The sequence below is a fragment of the Puntigrus tetrazona genome, unplaced genomic scaffold, assembly GCF_018831695.1.
Source record: "Puntigrus tetrazona isolate hp1 unplaced genomic scaffold, ASM1883169v1 S000000223, whole genome shotgun sequence".
NCBI lineage: Eukaryota > Metazoa > Chordata > Actinopteri > Cypriniformes > Cyprinidae > Puntigrus > Puntigrus tetrazona.
In genome coordinates this window covers 870,001-893,259 of record NW_025047891.1, presented here as the reverse complement: position 1 = coordinate 893,259, position 23,259 = coordinate 870,001, and the positions used below count along the sequence as shown (strand labels likewise).

General features: G+C 37.7%; 2 protein-coding genes across 3 annotated transcripts in view; both read left to right on the top strand.

Moving 5' to 3' along the window:
• The first annotated feature begins 2,555 nt into the window (after positions 1 to 2,555).
• Positions 2,556 to 11,802, top strand: LOC122333240 (protein FAM180A). Its single transcript, XM_043230787.1, has 3 exons — positions 2,556 to 2,675; positions 6,990 to 7,087; positions 9,767 to 11,802. Exons 1-3 carry the CDS (start codon positions 2,597 to 2,599, stop codon positions 10,100 to 10,102), a joined length of 513 nt encoding a protein of 170 aa, XP_043086722.1. The 5' UTR covers positions 2,556 to 2,596; the 3' UTR covers positions 10,103 to 11,802.
• A 432-nt stretch (positions 11,803 to 12,234) lies between these two features.
• The window catches only part of upf2 (UPF2 regulator of nonsense mediated mRNA decay), a 20,434-nt gene continuing 9,409 nt past the window's right edge, over positions 12,235 to 23,259 (top strand). For both annotated transcript variants that reach the window (XM_043230761.1, XM_043230762.1), the window contains exons 1-13: positions 12,235 to 12,355; positions 13,767 to 14,135; positions 14,848 to 15,627; positions 16,842 to 17,002; positions 17,081 to 17,257; positions 17,967 to 18,104; positions 18,272 to 18,375; positions 19,073 to 19,158; positions 19,292 to 19,400; positions 19,508 to 19,621; positions 21,126 to 21,242; positions 21,324 to 21,509; positions 22,305 to 22,508. In XM_043230761.1, coding sequence (XP_043086696.1) covers positions 12,351 to 12,355; positions 13,767 to 14,135; positions 14,848 to 15,627; positions 16,842 to 17,002; positions 17,081 to 17,257; positions 17,967 to 18,104; positions 18,272 to 18,375; positions 19,073 to 19,158; positions 19,292 to 19,400; positions 19,508 to 19,621; positions 21,126 to 21,242; positions 21,324 to 21,509; positions 22,305 to 22,508 — 2,550 coding nt within the window. In that variant the 5' untranslated portion in view covers positions 12,235 to 12,350. The remainder of the gene's footprint in view (positions 12,356 to 13,766; positions 14,136 to 14,847; positions 15,628 to 16,841; positions 17,003 to 17,080; positions 17,258 to 17,966; positions 18,105 to 18,271; positions 18,376 to 19,072; positions 19,159 to 19,291; positions 19,401 to 19,507; positions 19,622 to 21,125; positions 21,243 to 21,323; positions 21,510 to 22,304; positions 22,509 to 23,259) is intronic.

Below are 23,259 nucleotides of genomic sequence, written 5' to 3'. Positions count from 1 at the left end.
CCTTTTAGCATCAAAAGAGCATTAAAGAGTATTTAAAAGTTTTTCAAATGTTTTTGCTGTGCTTCGGATCAAATAAATGCAGGTGTGTGTGTCTGTGTGTGTGTGTGTGTGTGTGTGTGTGTGTGTGTGTGTGTGTGTCTGTGTGTGTGTGTGTGTGTGTGTGTGTGTGTGTGTGTGTGTGTGTGTGTGTGTGTGTGTGTGTGTGTGTGTGTGTGTGTGTGTGTGTGTGTGTGTGTGTGTGTGTGTGTGTGTGTGTGTGTGTGTGTGTGTGTGTGTGTGTGTGTGTGTGTGTGTGTGTGTGTGTGTGTGTGTGTGTGTGTGTGTGTGTGTGTGTGTGTGTGTGTGTGTGTGTGTGTGTGTGTGTGTGTGTGTGTGTGTGTGTGTGTGTGTGTGTGTGTGTGTGTGTGTGTGTGTGTGTGTGTGTGTGTGTGTGTGTGTGTGTGTGTGTGTGTGTGTGTGTGTGTGTGTGTGTGTGTGTGTGTGTGTGTGTGTGTGTGTGTGTGTGTGTGTGTGTGTGTGTGTGTGTGTGTGTGTGTGTGTGTGTGTGTGTGTGTGTGTGTGTGTGTGTGTGTGTGTGTGTGTGTGTGTGTCTGTGTGTGTGTGTGTGTGTGTGTGTGTGTGTGTGTGTGTGTGTGTGTGTGTGTGTGTGTGTGTGTGTGTGTGTGTGTGTGTGTGTGTGTGTGTGTGTGTGTGTGTGTGTGTGTGTGTGTGTGTGTGTGTGTGTGTGTGTGTGTGTGTGTGTGTGTGTGTGTGTGTGTGTGTGTGTGTGTGTGTGTGTGTGTGTGTGTGTGTGTGTGTGTGTGTGTGTGTGTGTGTGTGTGTGTGTGTGTGTGTGTGTGTGTGTGTGTGTGTGTGTGTGTGTGTGTGTGTGTGTGTGTGTGTGTGTGTGTGTGTGTGTGTGTGTGTGTGTGTGTGTGTGTGTGTGTGTGTGTGTGTGTGTGTGTGTGTGTGTGTGTGTGTGTGTGTGTGTGTGTGTGTGTGTGTGTGTGTGTGTGTGTGTGTGTGTGTGTGTGTGTGTGTGTGTGTGTGTGTGTGTGTGTGTGTGTGTGTGTGTGTGTGTGTGTGTGTGTGTGTGTGTGTGTGTGTGTGTGTGTGTGTGTGTGTGTGTGTGTGTGTGTGTGTGTGTGTGTGTGTGTGTGTGGTGTGTGTGTGTGTGTGTGTGTGTGTGTGTGTGTGTGTGTGTGGTGAGTTTGCTGGACTGGTTCTCGTTCTCCTGTAGTCTGTCTCCAGTGAAAGCAGCCGCTGTAACAACAGTCTCTGAATTCTTGAGCCGACTGTTTTCCTGCAGAACATATCATCTAGATGATTCATATGAAGCGTTTGTCCTGGTGACAAAACTTTGTGATAAATATAACAAAGCTTTCCATTTGAGAAGCCTTCAAAAAAAAAAAAAAAATAGCAAAGATTATATGTTCACGTGTACTATATGTGCGTGTACTATGTACCATATATTCATTTTATTACTTATATTTCCTATGATATTAGATCAAATCTTATTTATCCATTTTCTTTTGCAGATGAATTATAATTATCCTTTAGCACTTATTTTTGTTATTGTAGCACTTTCGGCCAGGCTAAGCAAAAATGAGAAATGCGGTCTTGGAAACCAGGTGAAGTGAAATAGTTTTCTCACGCATCATAATACACAGATATTCTGTTTTATGTGAATGATATTATTTGACAGAGCGAGGGCTGAGCTGTGTGCCACAGAGAGCTGGCGCTGATGAATTGGGTGCCTTTGAGAAAAACAGGCAGATTGTGTTTGAGTTGTGATTATTTCCAGATGAAACACACACACACATTCCAGCCCAATGAAAGAGGGAGGAGAAATAGGTAGTATGTTGAAGAAAAAGAGACAACAGGAGACAGATGGGTCCAGACTCTCTCTCTCTCTCTCTCTCTCTCTCTCTCTCTCTCTCTCTCTCTCTCTCTCTCTCTCTCTCTGTCTCTCTCTCTCTCTCTCTCTATGTCTCTCTCTCTCTTTCTCTCTCTCTATGTCTCTCTCTCTCTTTCTCTCTCTCTCTCTCTCTCTCTCTCTCTCTCTCTCTCTCTCTCTCTCTCTCTCTCTCTCTCTCTCTCTCTCTCTCTCTCTCTCTCTCTCTCTCTCTCTCTCTCTCTCTCTCTCTCTCTCTCTCTCTCTCTCTCTCTCTCTCTCTCTCTCTCTCTCTCTCTCTCTCTCTCTCTCTCTCTCTCTCTCTCTCTCTCTCTCTCTCTCTCTCTCTCTCTCTCTCTCTCTCTCTCTCTCTCTCTCTCTCTCTCTCTCTCTCTCTCTCTCTCTCTCTCTCTCTCTCTCTCTCTCTCTCTCTCTCTCTCTCTCTCTCTCTCTCTCTCTCTCTCTCTCTCTCTCTCTCTCTCTCTCTCTCTCTCTCTCTCTCTCTCTCTCTCTCTCTCTCTCTCTCTCTCTCTCTCTCTCTCTCTCTCTCTCTCTCTCTCTCTCTCTCTCTCTCTCTCTCTCTCTCTCTCTCTCTCTCTCTCTCTCTCTCTCTCTCTCTCTCTCTCTCTCTCTCTCTCTCTCTCTCTCTCTCTCTCTCTCTCTCTCTCTCTGTCTGTGAGCATCTGTTTATTCAGCACCGTCTGAGAGAAGAGTAGAAACATCATGACATCTCTCTGGATTCTGTCCGTGTCAGCGCTGATGTGTCAGATGTCCATCACTGCGTCTCTTCACTGGAGGAAAGGTACGGCTTCACGAGCTTCTCATCGACACGCTCCTGCTTAAATCAGTCAAACGGACACCGATAAACAGCTCCGACAAAGTTAGGGAACATCTCACGCTTTATTTCCATGAACTCTGTATTGATATAAAAGTTAATTTTTTAAAGTCTAGATTAAAAAGTTGCAATCACCTTTTTATGTTTTTATGCATGCATCCAAAAAAAGAGCAAAGCAAATCCAAATTTTGAGACATACTTTCCTGTTTCAGAACAGTATAAGAACTGGGTAAGATGTAAACTCTGCACTATGAGCTTCCAAATCAGAGCTAACTGAAACCGAAAAGCATTAGAAAAGTCATAAAAACAAATTGAACCGGCTTCAGTTAAACAATACTAAAACTATTAGAGAGTTGACACAGAAAACATTTAGCCAGATAATATACAGATCTATACAACTACTGAAAATGACAAAAACACACAACAACAGAACAAAAAAACTGAACTAGACAAGAAACGTTAACAGAAAATGTAATTCAAAGTCATCTCAATGGCAGTGAGAGTGTGTGACCTCCGTGGTGATGGATGAGTGTGTGAGATCTGAAGCCAGCGCTCGGGCTCCGATAACGGCTCCGAGTCTCCGTATATCTGCTCTGACGCTTCCTCCGCCGCCAAGGGCACGAGCCCAGCTCCTTTCTGGGAGTCGCTAACAGAGATGACGCTCACCAGCGAAGCGCTTCCTAATGAGACGCTCGTGAGTGTGTGAAACCACTGCTATAGACACCAAATACAAGATCTTCATCGGCTCTAGTTTCACTTCATGCCTTTTATTGAGTCAAAATAGGGTTGTTTTTAGATTAAAGTCCTCCAGTCTTGTGCGCTGGTTTACATTTTTAGGAGTAATTCACCTAAAAACAAATCTCTTCAGTCTGTGTTGTTCACCTGCTGATGCTGAAACCAATGATGCTGGATGTTCGTCTAACATTTTTGAATTGTTTTCGGAATTTTAAGAACGTTCAAAAGTAACATTTCCATCACGTTCACGAATGATTGAATGGAATGTTTGCTCGACCGAGATTAGATAGTTTTTAACCAGATGTTTTGAACGATCAGGGAACGTTGAGTGGGAACGTTGGCGAAACGTTCTTAGAACATATACACATACGTATGTGTTGTGTGTGTGAGACTTTAGTGTCCAAATACTATATACTATGATTAGTGCTGTCTGTTGATTAATCACAATTAAATACATATACATTATAAATGTGTGTATACTGTATATATATATATATATATATATATATATATATATATATATATATATATATATATATATATATATATATATATATTATATATTTTTGCTCTGAGGGCTGCATAATCTCTGACTGTATAGATACATGCATATATACTGTGTGTATATATATATATATATATATATATATATATATATATATATATATATATATATATATATATATATATATGTGTGTGTATATAATATTAAAGATGTTGTGTTTATTAAATATAGGTAAATAGAATATAAATATAAGAATATATGTGTATACACATGTAAATATATATGCTATGTGTGTATTTATATATACATAATATATACACAGTACACATCCATATATGATGTAAGCAAAACCTTTTCATGATAATTAATCATTTGACAGCACTTTGACCAATCAAACGTTTGGTCTGTAAGGTTTTTTAATTTTTATGAAAGAAGTCTCTTGCATTTGATTAAAAATAGATTAAAAAAATAGATTTTTAATTGATTAAAAATCTCTCCAGCGTCACATGATCCTTCAGTGATCGTTCTAATGTCTCACGCGTGTTTGGTCAGTCCCGTCTCTCAGGACACACACCGACGAAGTGTTTTCCTCTGAAGACTGTTTTGGTGAAGTGTCTTTAGAGCAGAGAAGGTGAGGGTGTGTGACCCACCGACACACACATCTGCAGCCCATCGCTGTGAACAGATGTGGAATGTGTGTGACGTCGGCGCCATCCTGAGCGAATCAGACACGAGACCAGCTCCCGCCGGGATCCTGAACTCTCAGACTCACTCAGCGCTTCTGTGCTTTATTATGATTCCATTGTCCTTTTGGATTGAAGCGCCTACCAAAAAGTAGTAGTTTAGTTTGTTATGTACTTAAGTAAAGTTGAAGTATAACTCTATTTTATGTAGTAAGTATACAAATATCAGTACTACTGGTAGTATACTTGTAACTGTACTGTATTTCAATACTCCTTTGAGTATGCAACTAGTCTACATCTATGTTTTAGCTTTTTAAGCATTTTTATGCATTTCAAAATTCAAATGCCAATTTTATTTGTCACATACACATACATACATGGTACGACATGCAGTGAAATGTTTTTTTACAACCGTGCAGCGTCTAAAAACTGAAGAAAGGAAAAAGAAAAAGAAAGAAGAAAAAGTGCAGGCGTTATAAAAGAGATAAAAATTAAAAGTTAAAAATTAAAAGGAATAGAATTTAAAACTTTTTAAGAAATATATAAAAGAGTATATAAGAGAAGAAAAAAATATATATATAAATTAAAAAAAAATATATAAAATATATAAATATATATAAAAGAAGTGTATTATTCTTTATTTTTGTTATATTTGTTATATTTATATTTATATATAACGTTTTATATATATATATATATATATATGAACATACAAAACATCAAAAGAAAAACAGCATCTGCTTGTAAACTAAAACATTTGCAATCTTTTTTAAAATGTGAATGTGGGGTATATTCATTCATGACAAAATAAAGAAACAAACGACAAAAAGCTGTAAAAAGACATGAATGATAATCAAAACATAGCTGGAGTCGATCACTCATAACTCATAACATTAGTGTGTTAGGTCACACTTTATCGTTTCTCCTCGGCTTGTGTTTTTTGTAAATTCTGTACAGAATATGCGTGCTAACCGCTAACAATGACAACATGGATTCTAGCATCGCTCAGATACTTTTTTTCCAGTGTATTTTTCATAAGTACTCAAAAAGTAGCCTAAAAGTATTACTCCCAACTGTTTTGTTTTCACGTACTAGTAGCACACTTGAATAAGGTTCATTTTAGGGAACTGACCAAACCGTTAGCTAGCTGCTCGGGAGTCTGCTAACCTCCAGTCAGAGAGGTGTGTTTTCGTGCCGCAGGCCTGTAAAGCAGATGTTAAAGGAACGAGAGCAGCGTCTCAGACGCAGATGCTGAACACGTGCGCTAAAACATGAACAACCTTGTAAGGATAAAAGACTTCGAATCGACAAAAACCGGTTGGGTCTTAACAGGAAGGTCAATGAAGGGTCCCTCAAGAACCTTTCTGTGATCTGTGAGATGGTTCTTTGACCGAATGGTTCTTTGTGGAACCCAAAGTGGTTCTTCTATCGCATGAGATGTGGTGAGAACTAAATGAATATTTATTTACTGTAATACAGATTTTTCACAAGAAATATCATCAAAACTGCAAAAGGTTAGTTAGAAATGCATGTAATGTTTTTTTAGCTCAATCATCGTGGAGTGGAACGCGCGGGATTGTGGGATATTGAAGGCGGTATAGGGCAAAAATGAGAACATCAGTAGAATATCTGGAGAAGGTTAGTAGACTATTAATAAAAGTTCTCAAAGTTCTCAAACTTCGCACAGAAACGCCATTACACATTTTTCATGAAATGTTTTTCTCAAAAAAAAAAGTTTTACCTGGAGCGTTAATTTTTTAATTAATAACACTATTTTTAGAGTGTTAATAAAACATTCAAAAATAACTTTCACGCAATGTTTGCAAAAAAATAAATAATAATAATAATAAAAAAAAAAATATATATATATATATATATATATATATACTTATTTAATTTATTTATTAATTTTTATTAATTTATTTTTGCAAACATATATAAAGTTATTTTTGAATGTTTTATTAATTTATTTAAATAAAAAAGAACAGAATTTTGTTAACTGTAGAATAATTGGAATTTAAAGAATTACATTTGATGTTTTTTCTTTGCTATAACTACATTCCTCTTAGTTCTGTACGTTAGGGTTTTGCTTTGCTTTTCATGCTGGATGCTGATTTATTATATTCTATATATCTGACGTGTTGAAGTTTAATTCATCAGGTATCTTTCCCTTTATCTGCTCTTTTTGAGTTTGCCCAGTTTTGCTAGTGCCGTGTTTTCCGTACGGGAAAAAGCCTCTGAAACGGCTGCTTGCGTCTGAACATGACCAGGCGCTTCAGTCTGAGACCGCCGCTCTTGTTTACGTGCTGTGAGGGTTTCAGTGTGTGATCAGTACCCATGATCCTCTCTGTCTCTCAGCTCTGTTCCCATCAGCCTTCAGGGTGAAGCGAGGGACTCCGGCGCTGCTCAACCCCAGCTTCCAGAAATCAGCGCAGGACGCCGGCCTTCTGTACGAGGTGCGCCACACGCCGTCATATTCACCCGTAACACACACGGCGTGCTTCATAAGTCAAAATGAGAGCAAACGGCCATTCTGAGGCAGCTCTAACCCGTTTACTTTAGAGATTTGATGAGTAGGGATTTGATGTTTCCGTGGGACTTTTTTACATCGGTGCTAAAAGCGCTTCTAGAGACCAGGGAAACTAAAATTAAACCCATAAACTGAATAAACTGTAATGCAATAAAACATGAAAACCTCAAATAAATAAATAAATAAGTAAAAAGTACAAACATATCTGTTAATAAATCATGAAAAGATTATTCGATTTCCACAGTTTTTCAAAGCAAAATGGTATTTTTCTGTTAAACTGTACTAAAATAAACCAAAAACGCGTGGAACAAGATTAAAATGAATGCAAAAAATGTTAAATAAAACAAAAAGACATTTTTTAATATTAATTCAACAATAAATAAAGCAATAAATAAACATTAGACAAAAATATGACAAAAACACAACAAAATTACCAAAATGGAAATTGTAAAATATAAACAAATGTTAATAGAAATGATAATAGTATCTTAGAGATACCACAAGGCTGCCTGAATCACTAGTTTTTATTGGAGCTCAGAGAAACCTAACCCTTGTCATCAGGCCTGACTTGTGTCTGTGTTTCTTTCTTTCTGGGAGCTCTAGCCGAAAGTGAAGTTTTCCTTTGACCCGTGTTGTTTATCTGCGGCGTTTAATGTGCTTTTCAGCGTCGTCGCCTGAACGAAAGAAGAGATCGATGGCCCGGCTCTTATTTGCTCTTCACACGCTCCGGTTTATTCCGGTTATCGAGTTGTGCTGAGCTCGGCGATCTCCCGCTCCGTCAGGTCCGTCAGGCGCAGATCTGCCTCTACATTCAATACCAAAAAAACATATTAATATCCCAGAGTCTGCATGATAGCGGACACAAACTAACAGCAGTCCTATAAGCCTCGTCACAGGTCACAGATGTTTATGGAGCACCTCGGATCAGTCGGAGCCAGTCGGGAGCTCGTCCGTGTTCTGGGGCTTCTTTTCAAAGACGCTAATAATGTAATCACTTTATTAGATGGGAACGAGACTGAGCTGAGCTGAATAATGCCCGGCTAGTTACGAACGGACAGCTAAGAACATGATTTTGGTTTTTTGGAAGAAAGATGTCAGGCCTCTCTTCTCCGACTGGTTAACCGGACTTACTTCTACTCCACATCTTCAAAGAATCCGATGTGATCAAATGTGGGAACCAGTGTTTACTTTTCTTTTGAGCTACAAGGACCAATGGTGTTTTCATTTTTTTTATTTATATGATTATTGTCATTTATTTTTGGTAGGATATGCTGGTCTTGTCTTATTTTTGTGCTTCGTTTCACACATTGCACCGACGTTTCTCTTGTTATGAAGGGTCTGTCTGTCTGCTGTTGCTTGTTTCTCTTGTCTGCAAAAACCATGATAAAAATAATAATCTAAAGTTACGAACGGCCTTGTGTTTGTCTGAAATATCTGCTCGTTCATAACGCTCTCAAAACCTCAAAACAAAAGCTTTACTTACACATCACTCGTAGCTAATGTTTGGAGGGGGTTTAAGTTAGTACTCGATTCAGAACATCACGCAAACATTCGTTAAAGCTCTGACAACATTCAGAAATAAAAAGCTACACCTTTTTTGTTCTTACAATCTATAGAGCGCTTTATAGAGAAATCAGCGTTGAACTAGTAGCTGCAATTGAATTCAAAATGAGAAAAAAACCTTTCATGAACAACGTTTGAATGTTGTTTTTGTGGGAACATTTTGAGAACGTGTGCTTACCTGTAATGTTCTCTGAACGTTCTAAAAATGTTGGTTATTTGAACGTTGCGTTCCACTTTAGAATTCTTCAAACGTTTTGCGGATGTTACTTTTGAAGGTTCTCTGAAAAATATTTGAAATGAACATCCAAACTTTTAATGAAAAAAAAAAAGATTCCAAAAACGATGTCTGAATAGGAATGTTTTTAGAAGGGTAACGAAGACCAAAAAACGTTGAGTGGACGTTGTGTTAACGTTATTGGGAGAACGCTTGTTCATGGATGTATGAATTTATGATCTATAATGAAACAGAAAAAAAAGCTTTTTGAATTTAGTGTTTTCATGTCGATGCATTATATAAAAAATAATAATAAAAAGGGGGTGGGGAGATTAATATTTAATAAAGCAAAAAATGACATGAGTAGACATGAAAACTAAAAAAATTAGATTTTTTTTTTTTTAAATCACCAATCTTTTTTTTACCCCCGACATTGTTTAAGGATGATTCTAAACTATGTTATATATATATATATATATATTTATATATACTTGATATACCATGTTGCATTGTGCGAAATGTGTGTAAAAGCGTCCATAAACGTGTTTTCCCATTAAACATAATGTATGTAATTTGCATATTAATGTGTTGTTGGGACAGCATGTTGATAAAAGAAATGGAGTAATGCGTGTAATAACTGGCAAGGTGTTCAAATATCCTAATATTTCATAGGAAAATGCATAATAAACACGCTTTTATCCCTGGTGTCCTCTACAGCGATGAAATTACAACGTCACATTTTGATTTGAAACCCCATAACGGTTGAAAACGAGCCATAATGAGATAAATGTGGTCTCTCTAAAAGCCCTCTGTGCTTCTGTTTGGCAGGTGCTGTGGTCAGGAGGGTACATGGACGCGGCGGACGGGACGCTCCACGTGTCCGATCGGGAGCTGGCGTCCGTGAGGAAGCTGGAGCTCCTGGAGGTGCTGTGCGAGGACGTGCTTCCCAGAAGCCTCTCTGAGATCCGGCGGCTCGGCGCAGAGCTGGAGCGGCGGCGGGGCTCGCTGAGGCCCGAAGACTTCGAGCGCACCGTCCTCACCATGGCCTTCACCGCTCAGAGACTGCCCCGCACCAGCCCCGGCCACCAGAGGGAGCTGTGGGCCGACGCGCTCCTGAGACTCTACCGGGCCGTCAGAGAAGACCTGCGGCCTGCAGACGACTGACACAATATTAGGATATTACTTTTAGATGTTTTGTGAATACGGGCCTTGATCATCACAGCATTCATTGTTCATGGGCGTTTTTCTGAAACATTTTAGTTAGAGGTTCGCCAACATTTTTACATTACAATTATATACATTAAATATTAAGTAAAAGATGTTTCAGAAAGTCATGGTTGCATAATGTTGCATAATTATAAAATTGAATCCCTTTTTAACCCCAACAAAAGGATGTTAGGAATGTTGAGAGATCATTGAGATAATGTTTTCTTAACTAATCTGCGATGTTACCTAATTGTTACTTGAACATCATTTTTTTTGGCCAGGCTTCTGAGCGCAGATGTTAGAGGAAAAACAATGCTAAATGCAAATAATAAATGCAGCTGTAAGCATATAATAGAGTAAAATTAGGTGATGGCAGCAATTTATTTTATACATTATTTATAACTATTTGAAAATAAATGGTTATAAATATTTTATACTGTAAATCTGTAAAATAAACAGCATATTGTTATAGTATTTCTCACAAATAGCCTAAAAATAAAATAAAATCAAAACGCCTCGTTCTCAAAAAAGTACATTTCACATAATACTTACAATATATTTTATATTCATTTTTAACAAATATATAGGTCAAGTAAACATATTTTTTATTCTGTGATGCTGTTACAGTATTTCTCCACAGAGAAGCTGTTAAAAACACAAAATAAATAAATTTTAAAAAACCCCAAAAAGGTTCAAAATACAGTCTAACACTTACAAATAATGTTTTTATTTTCATATAGTTGAGGAAGGTTCTTTAGATTATTAAAATGCTCTGTACACTAAGAAGAAATGTTCGTTCTGAAAGGCTCTTTAGGGGACCAGAGATGGTTTTCTATGGCACTGCCGTGAAAACAGCCTTCATTTTGAAGCGTAGAATCTGTTTCCCGAAGCAAACCCTGTTGAGAAGCACCGGCTCGCTGGACTTCTCTAATTACAGAGCGCTCAGATGAATATGAGGCGCATCTTAAGAACCGTGTTTGCATAAGTTCACCTTCACAGCGACAGATCGCACTCTTTGCATAAACGTGTCGTCTGTGCAGCTGAAGGGACGTGATGCAGCAGGAGCAGCTCTGGTGTCCTTGCCAGGCCTGTCATTTCTCCTCAGATAATGCATCTCCTAATAGAATCATTATCACGTCCTTGACCGTGTTTCCCTGCCATTTCACCTGGAAATGTTCCCAGTGGCGCATCAAAAGCTGCTCTCGCTCGCCTCAAAGCTGCGTTCAGGAGGAAGCGTCGCAGGGAATGTGACTGATATTAAAGCTAAAACTTCACAGTGTCTTCACTGCGTTAAACGAGCCCCCTACATGAGACCATAAAGGACTGGGGTCTTCATTTCGCCTGTGTTTTATCCAACACCTCAGCATCTGCCACCTGAGCGAAAGCGTTAAGACACACTTATGAGAGATGATGGTGATGAACAAACCATCATAACCCAGTGGATCCAGACTCATGAATTCTTCCAAATGTGTGTGTGTGTGTGTGTGTGTGTTTGTCACGTGTCAATAGCGCCATCTGCAGGCCACGAATATAATAGTTTTGTGGCATTATAATAAAAAACTTTATTCGGCTTTTTTCCCGCTTTTCTAATCAGGTGTTTCTCAGGTTTATGACACTGATGTAAAATTTTGTTTTATAAATTCGTTTTTTTTTTTTTTTTTTTTAATGAATGTGTACAACTGTATGTTTTTTTAAGAAAACAAAATTAAAATGCGAAATAAATACAATAAAGGTGTATCTTTGAGGTGGCTCGTGATTATACAGCGATTATGAGTTATTAAACTAAATAAAAAATAACTAAACGAATCTCAGAATTTAAATGGTTATCAATTTTATAAATTAATCCAACATACATAAATCGTTAATTAATGATAGATGCATAGATTTAAAAAAAAAATGACAATAAAACGTTACACTGAAGGGTTACAGTATCATGAAATAAACATAAAATGAACTTGCATACAAGCACGGGTTTAAACTAAACATTTGATGTGTGATATGGATTCATTTTAGAGTCAGGGTATATGTACGTGCTATATGTATTTATTTAGGTTATCAGTTTTACCCTCGCGTATTTTTGAGGCGATTACATTTTTTTTCCTCTCGATCGGGCACCTTTGGGGACGCCAAATCCAGGGGTCCTAATATTGAAAACTATCAAGCGCCGTCATTTACAGACTAAACTTATGAATATTAACACAAGCACATGAGGTAAGACGGACATTTTATTCAAAACGCAACAGTGTTTATATGACTGGCAGAAAATCTCTTCGTTTCCATCATTTCCACGTGTTTGCGACATAAACGTGTTGATGTTTGACGTGTGCGCGGCCTCGAGCAGCTAACGGCTAATGCTAATTCATAAACACGCAGTTAAAACATCAAATCGCTTAATTAAAATAATCGCATTTCCATTATATACGAACCGCATGTTATAAAGTTATATTGTATTGAGATGACAGCGACGGACAGAGTTTATCTGGTTTATTTGGCCGGGTTTTGTTAATGCATCTGTGGTTGATTTGTTTTTATTTGGTCGATGTGTTTGTTTCCTTGTTTTTTTTTTCCCGTTGTTGTTGTTGTTACTGAGAGTCTTTATTAGGTCATACAACGGCATGCAACGTAAGATACGAGTATGAATGCGTTTTGGGTGTTTGTGCGTGGTTTGGCTTCGAACGGAAGCGGAACCGGAATACGTTGCTAGTTTAGATCTGTTCCTGCAAAGTTTGGTGTTAATGAACCACTAACTCATTAAACGCATCTGAGCGTGATTGACAGGACTGTTTGCTAAGACTATGGCAGCATTTCTGCATTACATGAAATAAACAAAATCAAATAACCACGGCATTACATACAACCAGAGCAGACTGGGACGATATCCCATAATGCAGCGGTTCAAATACATATTATCCAGAGTGACTGACATATTATTTAATGATCTGATGGGAGTTTTTACAATTGGATTAAAAGTGCAAAACTTTAAAAAAAGTATACAGCATAAATGCGAAATTGTAGTGACAATAGGATTAAAAGTGGAAAGTCTTATTAAAAATATATTTTGTATACTGTACATTGTTTAATGCTACATTCAAATTTTACTGGAGAATATAAAAAAGTATGCTCTTACAGATATAAAAGAAAAATGTGCAGTATACGGTACAATAATTTTTGCATGCGAAGTGTAAAATATTTTAAGAACAGTCTGTCATGTGCAAAATTTTATTTCAAGCGCCAAGTATGTTTTTAAAAACTAATGGAGTGTAATAAATGTAAAATTTAAATTAAAAGTGCAAATGTATTTAGAAACAGTATGCTATATGCACAATATTTTTTATACAAATTTATGTAGATTTTTTTTTTACAGTATTATATTACACTATAGTGACAAATTGTTTGGAGAAAAATTTTTGACTGCAAGTTTAAAATCTATTTAAGAGTCAGTGTATACAGTATAAATATTTAGAAACTGCCATATATTCATGCATACTTCATGCAAAATATTTTTATATCCAGTATATTTTTCAATGCAGAATTACATAAAAAATGCAAAACAATATTAAAAAAGTGTACAGAACCCTTCATCATTTGATGATCTGTTTTATTGTTCTGTCGTGTCTTGCAGTAGCAGTATGCCTGCTGAACGTAAGAAGCCTGTCAACATGGAGGAGAGAGAGACGGCCTCCTTCGGGAACAAAGACAGAGATGCAGACAGACAGGCCGCCGCATCCCGAGACAAGAGCAAAGACGACTCCAAGATGAGCGGAAAGAAGGACGGAGGCAAGACGGCGGACGAGAAGAAGAGACGGGCTGAGGAGGACAAGAGGAAGAAGGAGGAGAGGGAGCGAAAGAAGAAAGAGGAGGAGAAGCAGAGGGCAGAGGAGGAGCAGAAGAAGAAAGAGGAGGAGGAGAAGAGACAGCAGGAGGAGCAGGAGAAGAAGCTCCTGGAGGAGGAAGCCAAACGACAGAAAGAGGAAGAGGCTGCACAGCTCAAGTAAGAGGGACTTGCTTATAGTTAGTAGAATATCTAAAGTGGACTATCGATCAGAATAAAGTGCAACCAAAACTTTAAAGGAGCACACCTGTCTTTTGGAAATAGGCTCATTCTCCATTCAGCCGATCTCCGGGTCCGGCGTAGCGCTTTTAGCTTAGCTTAGTGTAGATAATGGAATCTGATTAGACCGTTAGCATGGCGTTTAAAAGTGACCAAAGAGTTTTGTAGCGTTGTCAAAATGTCTGCATTCGGTTCTCGGGAACCAAAACCAAACACAAAAACATGGTAATTAAAAAAAACCCCCACCATTTTTAATGATGAGGTTAAACAAAAAATAAAATGTACAAAATATCTATGCCATCCTTTACTGCTAAAATTGTGTTTTTTTCACAAGTATGAAAAACAGTAAAAACTAATTTCTTTTAATTAATTATATTTAAAAACATTTTATTTTTTTGGCAAATAAAGGGGATTTGCTATTAAAAAAAAGTTTAATAACATTTTTAAACAGTAGTGGTGGTAGTATCCTATCACATACACTATTCTAAATAATAATAATATATTTCTCGCACAATGTCTAAACCGAAGTTTTATTTTGACAGGTTGCTGTGAATATAAAAAATAAAAGCATAAAAATCTAAAATCTTAATTTTGTTATGCATAAAAATATATTGACGTGTTTAATGACAGTTGTTTGTTTGTGTGTCATCAGGGAGAAGGAGGAAGCCGAGCAGCTCCAGCAGGAGGCCTGGGAGCGTCACCACGGCCGGAAAGAGCTTCGAGCCAAGAACCAGCACGCCCAGGAGATGCGTCCCGAGGAGGCCTTCTTCAGCCGCCTGGACTCCAGCCTGAAGAAGAACACGGCGTTCGTCAAGAAGCTCCGCACGCTCACCGAGCAGCAGCGCGCCTCGCTCTCGCAGGACTTCGACTCGCTCAACCTCAGCAAGTACATCGGCGAGGCCGTGAGCTCCATGGTGGAGGCCAAGCTGAAGATCTCAGACGTGGGCTGCGCCGTGCATCTCTGCTCTCTCTTCCACCAGCGCTACGCCGACTTCGCTCCGCTCCTCCTCGCCGCCTGGAAGAGGCACTTCGAGGCCAGGAAGGAGGAGAAGGCGCCCAACGTCAGCAAGCTGCGCACCGACCTGCGCTTCATCGCCGAGCTCACCATCGTGGGTCTGTTCACGGACAAAGAAGGCCTGTCGCTCATCTACGAGCAGCTGAAGAACATCATCGGCGCCGACCGGGAGACGCACACTCACGTGTCCGTCATCATCAGCTTCTGCAAGCACTGCGGAGACGATATCGCCGGGCTGGTGCCGAGGAAGGTCAAGAACGCCATGGAGAAGTTCGGCCTGTCCTTCCCTCCCAGTCAGATCATCAACGCGGAGAAGCAGCAGCCGTTCCAGAACCTGCTGAGAGAGTACTTCACCTCCCTCACCAAACACCTGAAGAAAGACCACCGAGAGCTGCAGAACATCGAGAGGCAGAACAGGTCGGTCTGGATGCGCTTCGCAGATACAGCAGTGTTCCCTTTACACTGTAAAGAGGCTCCGGTTTGGGTGGGAATTGATTGCTGTCCTACGATTCGATTTAAATTTATTGTTGACGCTGCAAAATTCATAGTAAAGCTACCTCCTAGAGGGCAAGATTTTGTTCGGCGTCTTTTAGTCTCTAAGCATCTTTTGTGTCAGATTCATGCTTTTTTTAATTAATTTGGTAAGAATATTTATGATAGGAAAAAAAGCTAGTTGAGAAGGCAGCATTTCTCTTTTTTTTTTATTTTATATGAAAATAAATATAAGTGAAATGAAGAATAAGACGTGTTTAAAAAAAAAAAAAGCACACAAGACAATTACTAAAACTAAAATTAAAACTTCTCGAGCTATTATTACTACTTATACTATTATTAGTTTTTTTTTATTATAGTATATTGTTAACTATAATAAAATAAACTAAAATTAATTAAAAAAAGACAAAACACCCGACTGAATTAAAATGAAAGCAGAACATATGAAAATAAAATCTAATTAAAAATATTAATAAAAGTAAACTTTTAAAAATATTAAAACCAGCTCAAATAAAAACAACATATAAAAATTTAATCAAAATAACAAAAATAACACTAAATGTCGTTAATATTTATACAGACTACAAATGTTACTGAAAATGAAATTAATTATTTACTCGTGTCGTTCCAAACCTGATAATCCTTGTTTGTCTAAGTTTCTAAGATATTTCAGATGAAAGCCGAGACTTTGTCATCGATACATAATGAACACTGTCAGTGTCCAGAAAAGCATGAAAAACATCATCAGAAAACTCCATCTGCCATCTCTGATTCAATCTGAGCGTTATATAGCAACAACAATACTTTTTGTATCCAAAGGAAATAAAAATAAAGACTTTATTCAACAATGAAAAAGCTTTTGCAGGTTTGGAACGACATGGGATAAGGGATTGATGACAACATTTAAATTTTGGGGTGCAGTATCCCTTTAAACGAATCCCTGACTAATCCATTTACTTAAATCTTAATGAGCGAATCATTGAATCATTCATTTGACTCAGTGGTTCATTCAGTCCCAAGTCTCTTCTGCTTTTATGAAAGGGTTATTGAATTATTCACTCAACCGATTCGTTCACAGATCCTGAAGCTGAGCAGTGTGTCGCTCTGAGATGTTAATAATGCTGTGTGTCCGTGTGCAGGCGCATCCTTCACTCTAAAGGAGAGCTGAGCGAGGACAGACACAAGCAGTACGAGGAGTTCGCCACCTCCTATCAGAAGCTGCTGGCAAACACACAGACGCTGGCCGATCTCCTGGACGAGAACATGCCGGAGCTTCCTCAGGACAAAACCGTCCAGGAAGGTGCGTCAGCAGGAAACTCTTCGTCTGTGTGAGACTTTGTCTCGGCGTGTGCTGATTAGTTGTGTATTTGTGTGGCAGAGCACGGCCCGGGCATCGATATCTTCACGCCGGGGAAACCGGGAGAGTATGATCTGGAAGGAGGGATCTGGGAGGACGAGGACGCGCGAAACTTCTACGAGAACCTGGTGGATCTGAAGGCGTTTGTACCCGCTATCCTCTTCAAGGACAACGAGAAGAGCGGCCAGACCGGCAAAGGTACTGAAAGATTTACTGATGCTTATACGCTGCCATAGTATTCATTAATTAAGCACTGTACAGGGCTTTGATGCAACCTGTGTTGTTAAAAGCGCTATATAAATAAAAATGATTGATTGATTAATATTTAGAATTAGCCTTTGTTTACTAAAATTACATTTTAGAAATATAATCAAATCTAAATATATTTAATATTCATATTTGATTATACTTTATATGAAAAAATATATATATACGCACATGCAAGTGCCTGTAAATATTGTCAAAATATATGCTTTATGTGTATTTATATTTACATAATAAATATACACGGTATGCACATATATACAGACTTTTATTTTGTAACCGCTATTTTGATAGCACTACTTTTTAGTCATTTGCTTTTGAATAGATATTTAAAAAAAAATTCTTCCCCCCTGTTTAGCATTTATTATATTTAATTTGTAGTAATGTTAGCACCAGTGTTGTTTTAATATGGTTGAGATACAGGTTATGGTTTGTGTTCATATTATAAATGTTTTTATTCATATGTTGTCTTTTACAATTTTTGGTTTAGTTTTAGTCATTTTTGCAAATTTTATATGATTACAGTTTTTAATTAGCGTTCATTTTTACTTCTTATTTTCATTCTAGTAAAATTCACGTTTATCTTGATGGGTGTTTTCATCATTTTCAGAAGTGTATTTATGTTGTTGTTGTTTGTGTGCAGAAGGACGAGAGGGAAACAGCACTGAGGAGTTGGAGATGGAGTTGGAAGCGCTGGACATCACCGATGAGCCGATCGATCTGGACACAGCCGACGAGAATGAAAGTGAAGAACTGGCCAAAAAGATACTGGATGAGCAAGGTAACCATACTTTCTCAATGATCTGAGGACACTGAAGAGGAAGGGCACGATCTTTCCAGCAGCACAACTTTTCCTCTCCTTTAATTCTGAATATTATCATAAGTCAGTGTTTGATTTGTCATGTCATTTGTGTGTGTGTGTGTGTGTGTGTGTGTGTGTGTGTACAGAGCAGGAGGATGAGGAGGCCAGCACCGGCTCTCATCTCAAACTCATCGTGGATGCTTTCATCCAGCAGCTCCCAAACTGCATCAACAGAGATCTGATTGACAAGGTAAAGAGTTAACACACACACACACACACACACACACACACACACACACACACACACACACACACAGAGTTTCAATTAAGTACTTCAACATAAAACTTCTTTGTTGTTTACATTTTTTTCATTGAACACTTGTTTTTTACATGTTTAGATTTTACATTTTTCCTGTTAATTTAGTTTTGTATAAAAAAAATCATTTGATTTATCATTGATTTACTTTTTGTCACTTTTAGTCATTTTAGCACTTAAACGTCTTTTATTTCAGTTCTTAAGCTTTACGTTAAATTCTTTTATTTCATGTTTAGATTTAAAGTTTTGTATGTTTTTTTTTTTTAAATTTGCATTAAATACTTATTTGTTCATATTTTAAGATTCCATTTTAGTTTTAATAATTATATTGTTTTTATAATTTTATTATCATATTTTATTTGTCTTTAATTTCTGTTATTTAGTTTTATTAATTTTAGTGCTATTTTCTATTATTTAATTTACATTTTTGTAGTCGTTTTCTTATGCTTTTATCATTACAATTGTTGAAAAAAAAATATATATATATATACATTTATTTTTTTTTTTTTTTTTTTTTTTTTTTGACTGATTACCTTTTATTGTTTCAGCTTTATTTCAACTGCCTAAAACTTTTTTTCTTTATCACATTGTGGCTGATGGGTTGCTCAGTTGTGTTCCTGTGTGTTTTCAGGCTGCTATGGACTTCTGTATGAACATGAACACAAAGTCTAATCGCAGGAAGCTGGTTCGAGCTCTTTTCACGGTGCCCAGACAGAGGTGTGTGTGTGTGTGTGTGTGTGTGTGTGCATCTGTAGATGTGAACACTAGATGGAGCCAGGACATCAGGTGTTGAGTGGCTGTGCATTAATAGTTTTACCTGTGTGTGTGTGTGTGTGTGTGTGTGTGTCAGACTGGATCTGTTGCCGTTCTACGCTCGTCTGGTGGCCACTCTGCATCCATGTATGTCTGACGTAGCTGAAGACCTTTGCTCGATGCTCAAAGGAGATTTCAGATTTCATGTGAGTGTTCTAAAGGCCAAGTAAGGCATTTTATAATCAGAATGACCTAAAATGCTGTCTGGGTCTGCAAGTCATCTCACAAAAGTGTGTGTTTGGGATACTTACAGATCAGAAAGAAGGACCAAATCAACATTGAGACCAAGAATAAGACGGTGAGGTTCATCGGGGAGTTGGCCAAGTTCAAGATGTTTTCCAAAACGGACACACTGCACTGCCTCAAGGTGAGCTGATGACGCCTACAGTGTAGACTAACTAGGGAGGACAGCACCAGCGCTTGAAGTCTCTGTTAATTTGACTGATTTTTATTAAATCTCTACAGGAACTATTTTACTTTTAATAACTATTGGAAATACTTTTTGGTGAATTAAATTAAGCTGAAATAAAATATACAAATATTAGATCAAACACTAAAATGTTAATCCAATAAATAAGGGACAGACTAACCAGAATTTGTTAGTTACCTCTAACTAAAACAAAAATATTGGTTACTTTGAATTATATTACAAATTATATATGTATTTCTTATTGTAACTTGGAATGCTAAAATAACTCAAATTATATAGACGTTAAAACTAGAAAACAAACTATGACGTGAAAGAAACTAAAATAAAGATGCAAACAGAAAATACTAACAATTATTAACAAATATATCAGTGTCTCAGTGATACCAAAATTGAACTGATACATAAAATAATTGTAAAGTCAAGTACTAAACATACTAGAACTAAAACTGAAATAAAAAGATACTAATAAAATAATGACTTTTTTTTTAAAAAACTAAAGATGCAAATTAACTGTAAATATATAAAAGCAAAGTAAATGCATTTATAGTACATTTATAGTATATTAGTAATCCTAAAATAGCACTGGTTCAGTAGCATTTTAGCTTTGCTGTGATAAAGTTCATGTGCTGATAATAACATTTGACTGCTGAAATTTTGGTATCATTATATCCTTAGACATTTATTCCAGCATCTCTAATGCTCTGTGTGTGTGTGTGTCTGTGTGTGTGTCTGTGTGTGTGTGTGTGTCTGTCTGTGTGTGTCTGTCTGTGTGTCTGTCTGTGTGTCTGTGTGTCTGTCTGTGTGTCTGTCTGTGTGTCTGTCTGTGTGTCTGTCTGTGTGTCTGTCTGTGTGTCTGTCTGTGTGTCTGTCTGTGTGTCTGTCTGTGTGTCTGTGTGTGTCTGTCTGTGTGTCTGTCTGTGTGTCTGTCTGTGTGTCTGTCTGTGTGTCTGTGTGTCTGTCTGTGTGTCTGTCTGTGTGTCTGTCTGTGTGTCTGTGTGTGTGTCTGTGTGTGTCTGTGTGTGTGTCTGTGTGTCTGTGTGTCTGTGTGTCTGTGTGTGTGTCTGTGTGTCTGTGTGTCTGTGTGTGTCTGTGTGTGTCTGTGCGTCTGTCTGTGTGTGTCTGTCTGTGTGTCTGTCTGTGTGTCTGTCTGTGTGTCTGTCTGTGTGTCTGTGTGTGTCTGTCTGTGTGTCTGTCTGTGTGTCTGTCTGTGTGTCTGTCTGTGTGTCTGTGTGTCTGTCTGTGTGTCTGTCTGTGTGTCTGTCTGTGTGTCTGTGTGTGTGTCTGTGTGTGTCTGTGTGTGTGTCTGTGTGTGTGTCTGTGTGTGTGTCTGTGTGTCTGTGTGTGTCTGTGTGTGTCTGTGCGTCTGTCTGTGTGTGTCTGTCTGTCTGTGTGTGTCTGTGCCTGTGTGTCTGTGCGTGTGTGTCTGTGTGTGTTTGTACAGATGCTGCTGTCTGATTTCTCTCACCATCACATCGAGATGGCCTGCACGCTGCTGGAGACATGTGGACGTTTTCTCTTCCGCTCACCGGACTCTCATCTGCGCACGAGCGTCTTACTGGTCCGTCTACACACACACACACACACACACACACACCTGCAGCTGCCCTCTTCATGCCGTAGATCATGTGTGTGTTCACAGGAGCAAATGATGCGTAAGAAGCAGGCTCAGCATCTGGATGTGCGTTACGTGACGATGGTGGAGAACGCCTATTACTACTGCAACCCTCCGCCGATGGAGAAGACGGTGCGCAGGAAGAGGCCTCCGCTGCAGGAGTACATCCGTAAACTCCTCTACAAAGACCTGTCCAAGGTCACCACGGAGAAGGTACGAGGTGGACGCAGGGACGCAGGCAGCGTGCTGAATATCAACATATGTTAGCGTGGACGTTAGGCAGTGTGATTGTAATTTTGTGTCACTTCTGTCACTAGAAGTAGCTTGGAAATAAAACTTAAAACTGAATAAAAATAAAACTTTATTTTATTAAAAGTTTATGTTTATAGAAAGCAACCTTTAAATAACTGAAGCTGTCAAACACTTCAGTTCAGTAAAAAAAATAAATAAATATATATATATATATATAAAAAAAAATATATATATATATATATATATATATATATATATATATATATATATATATATATATATATATTATATAATATTAATATCAAAAATTTTAAATCTAAACATAAATTGTACATATAAATGTAAAATTATTAAAATATATCTTTAAAAATATGTTAAAAACACAAATGACAAACACGAACAATATAAATAAAAATATGAACATAATAAAATATACATCTTATTATACTTTATTATAAGTATGAATTTAATAATAGTGTGTATTAAAACTTTTAAATACAGCAAAAGTATATATAAAGGTGTGTGTATGTGTATATTTATATATATATGTATATATATATCTATACATCAAAATATATTTAAGATATAAAAATACATTTTTCCTCAATATATGTTATTTATTGTGTTTGCATACACACATATTATCAAAAGCTTTTATTTCAGATGTGATTAATCGTTGGACAGCAATCATTTATTCATTTATTTATGTATAAAAGACACATGATTTAAAGTAAATAAGGTGTTTGTTGTCTGTAGGTGTTGAGGCAGATGAGGAAGCTTCCCTGGCACGACCCCGATGTGAAGAGTTACCTGATCTGCTGCATGATCAACATCTGGAACGTCAAATACAACAGCATCCACTGCGTGGCCAACCTGCTGGCCGGTCTGGTGGCGTATCAGGAGGATGTGGGCATTCATGTGGTGGACGGCGTGCTGGAGGACATCCGCCTCGGCATGGAGGTGTGTGTGTGTGTGTGTGTGTGTGTGTGTGTACTGGTATTTGTGGTTTAATGACATGGGTATGACAGAGGTATTACAATTTGGTTTATGAGGACAAAGGCTCAAAAAAAATACTAAATGGTTTAATCCATAACGCTAATGGAGAGTCCCCATAAACCATTAATACTAACACGTGTGTGTGTGTGTGTGTGTGTGTGTGTATACAACTCTTTACTTGATAGTATTCCTTCTAGTCAGGTCAAGTCACGCTTATTTCTGTAGCGCAATACAGATTGTTTCAAAGCAGCTTTACAGTAATAAACAGGACAGTTATAATGTCGCAGGAACCTTTTTAATTTACATTATTATTACAGAAACATTGTTCAGACTTTGAAGTTTATGAGCCAAGTTTAATTTTGGCTGAAAAGCGGCTCTAAAAAGATGATTTTCAAAGTAAACTGTTTAGCCCTGATATAAGATCATTATTTTTATTCCAATTTTACACATTAGGTAAAAGCATTAACTCGTCGCATTTAATAATTTGTGTATGTGTGTATACACACACACACACGCACACACTCACGTATACACATGCACACTTCCAGTTTTTATATATTTTACAACCTTCTGCATTTATTTGATCGTATAGTAGTAAAAAAGCAAAACAAATACATAAAATATTTTATAATGAAAAAGTATACATTTTAAAATAGCTGTTTTCTGTGTGAATATTCGTATTAATTTGTATTGTATCTTGTAGTAATTAGTAACT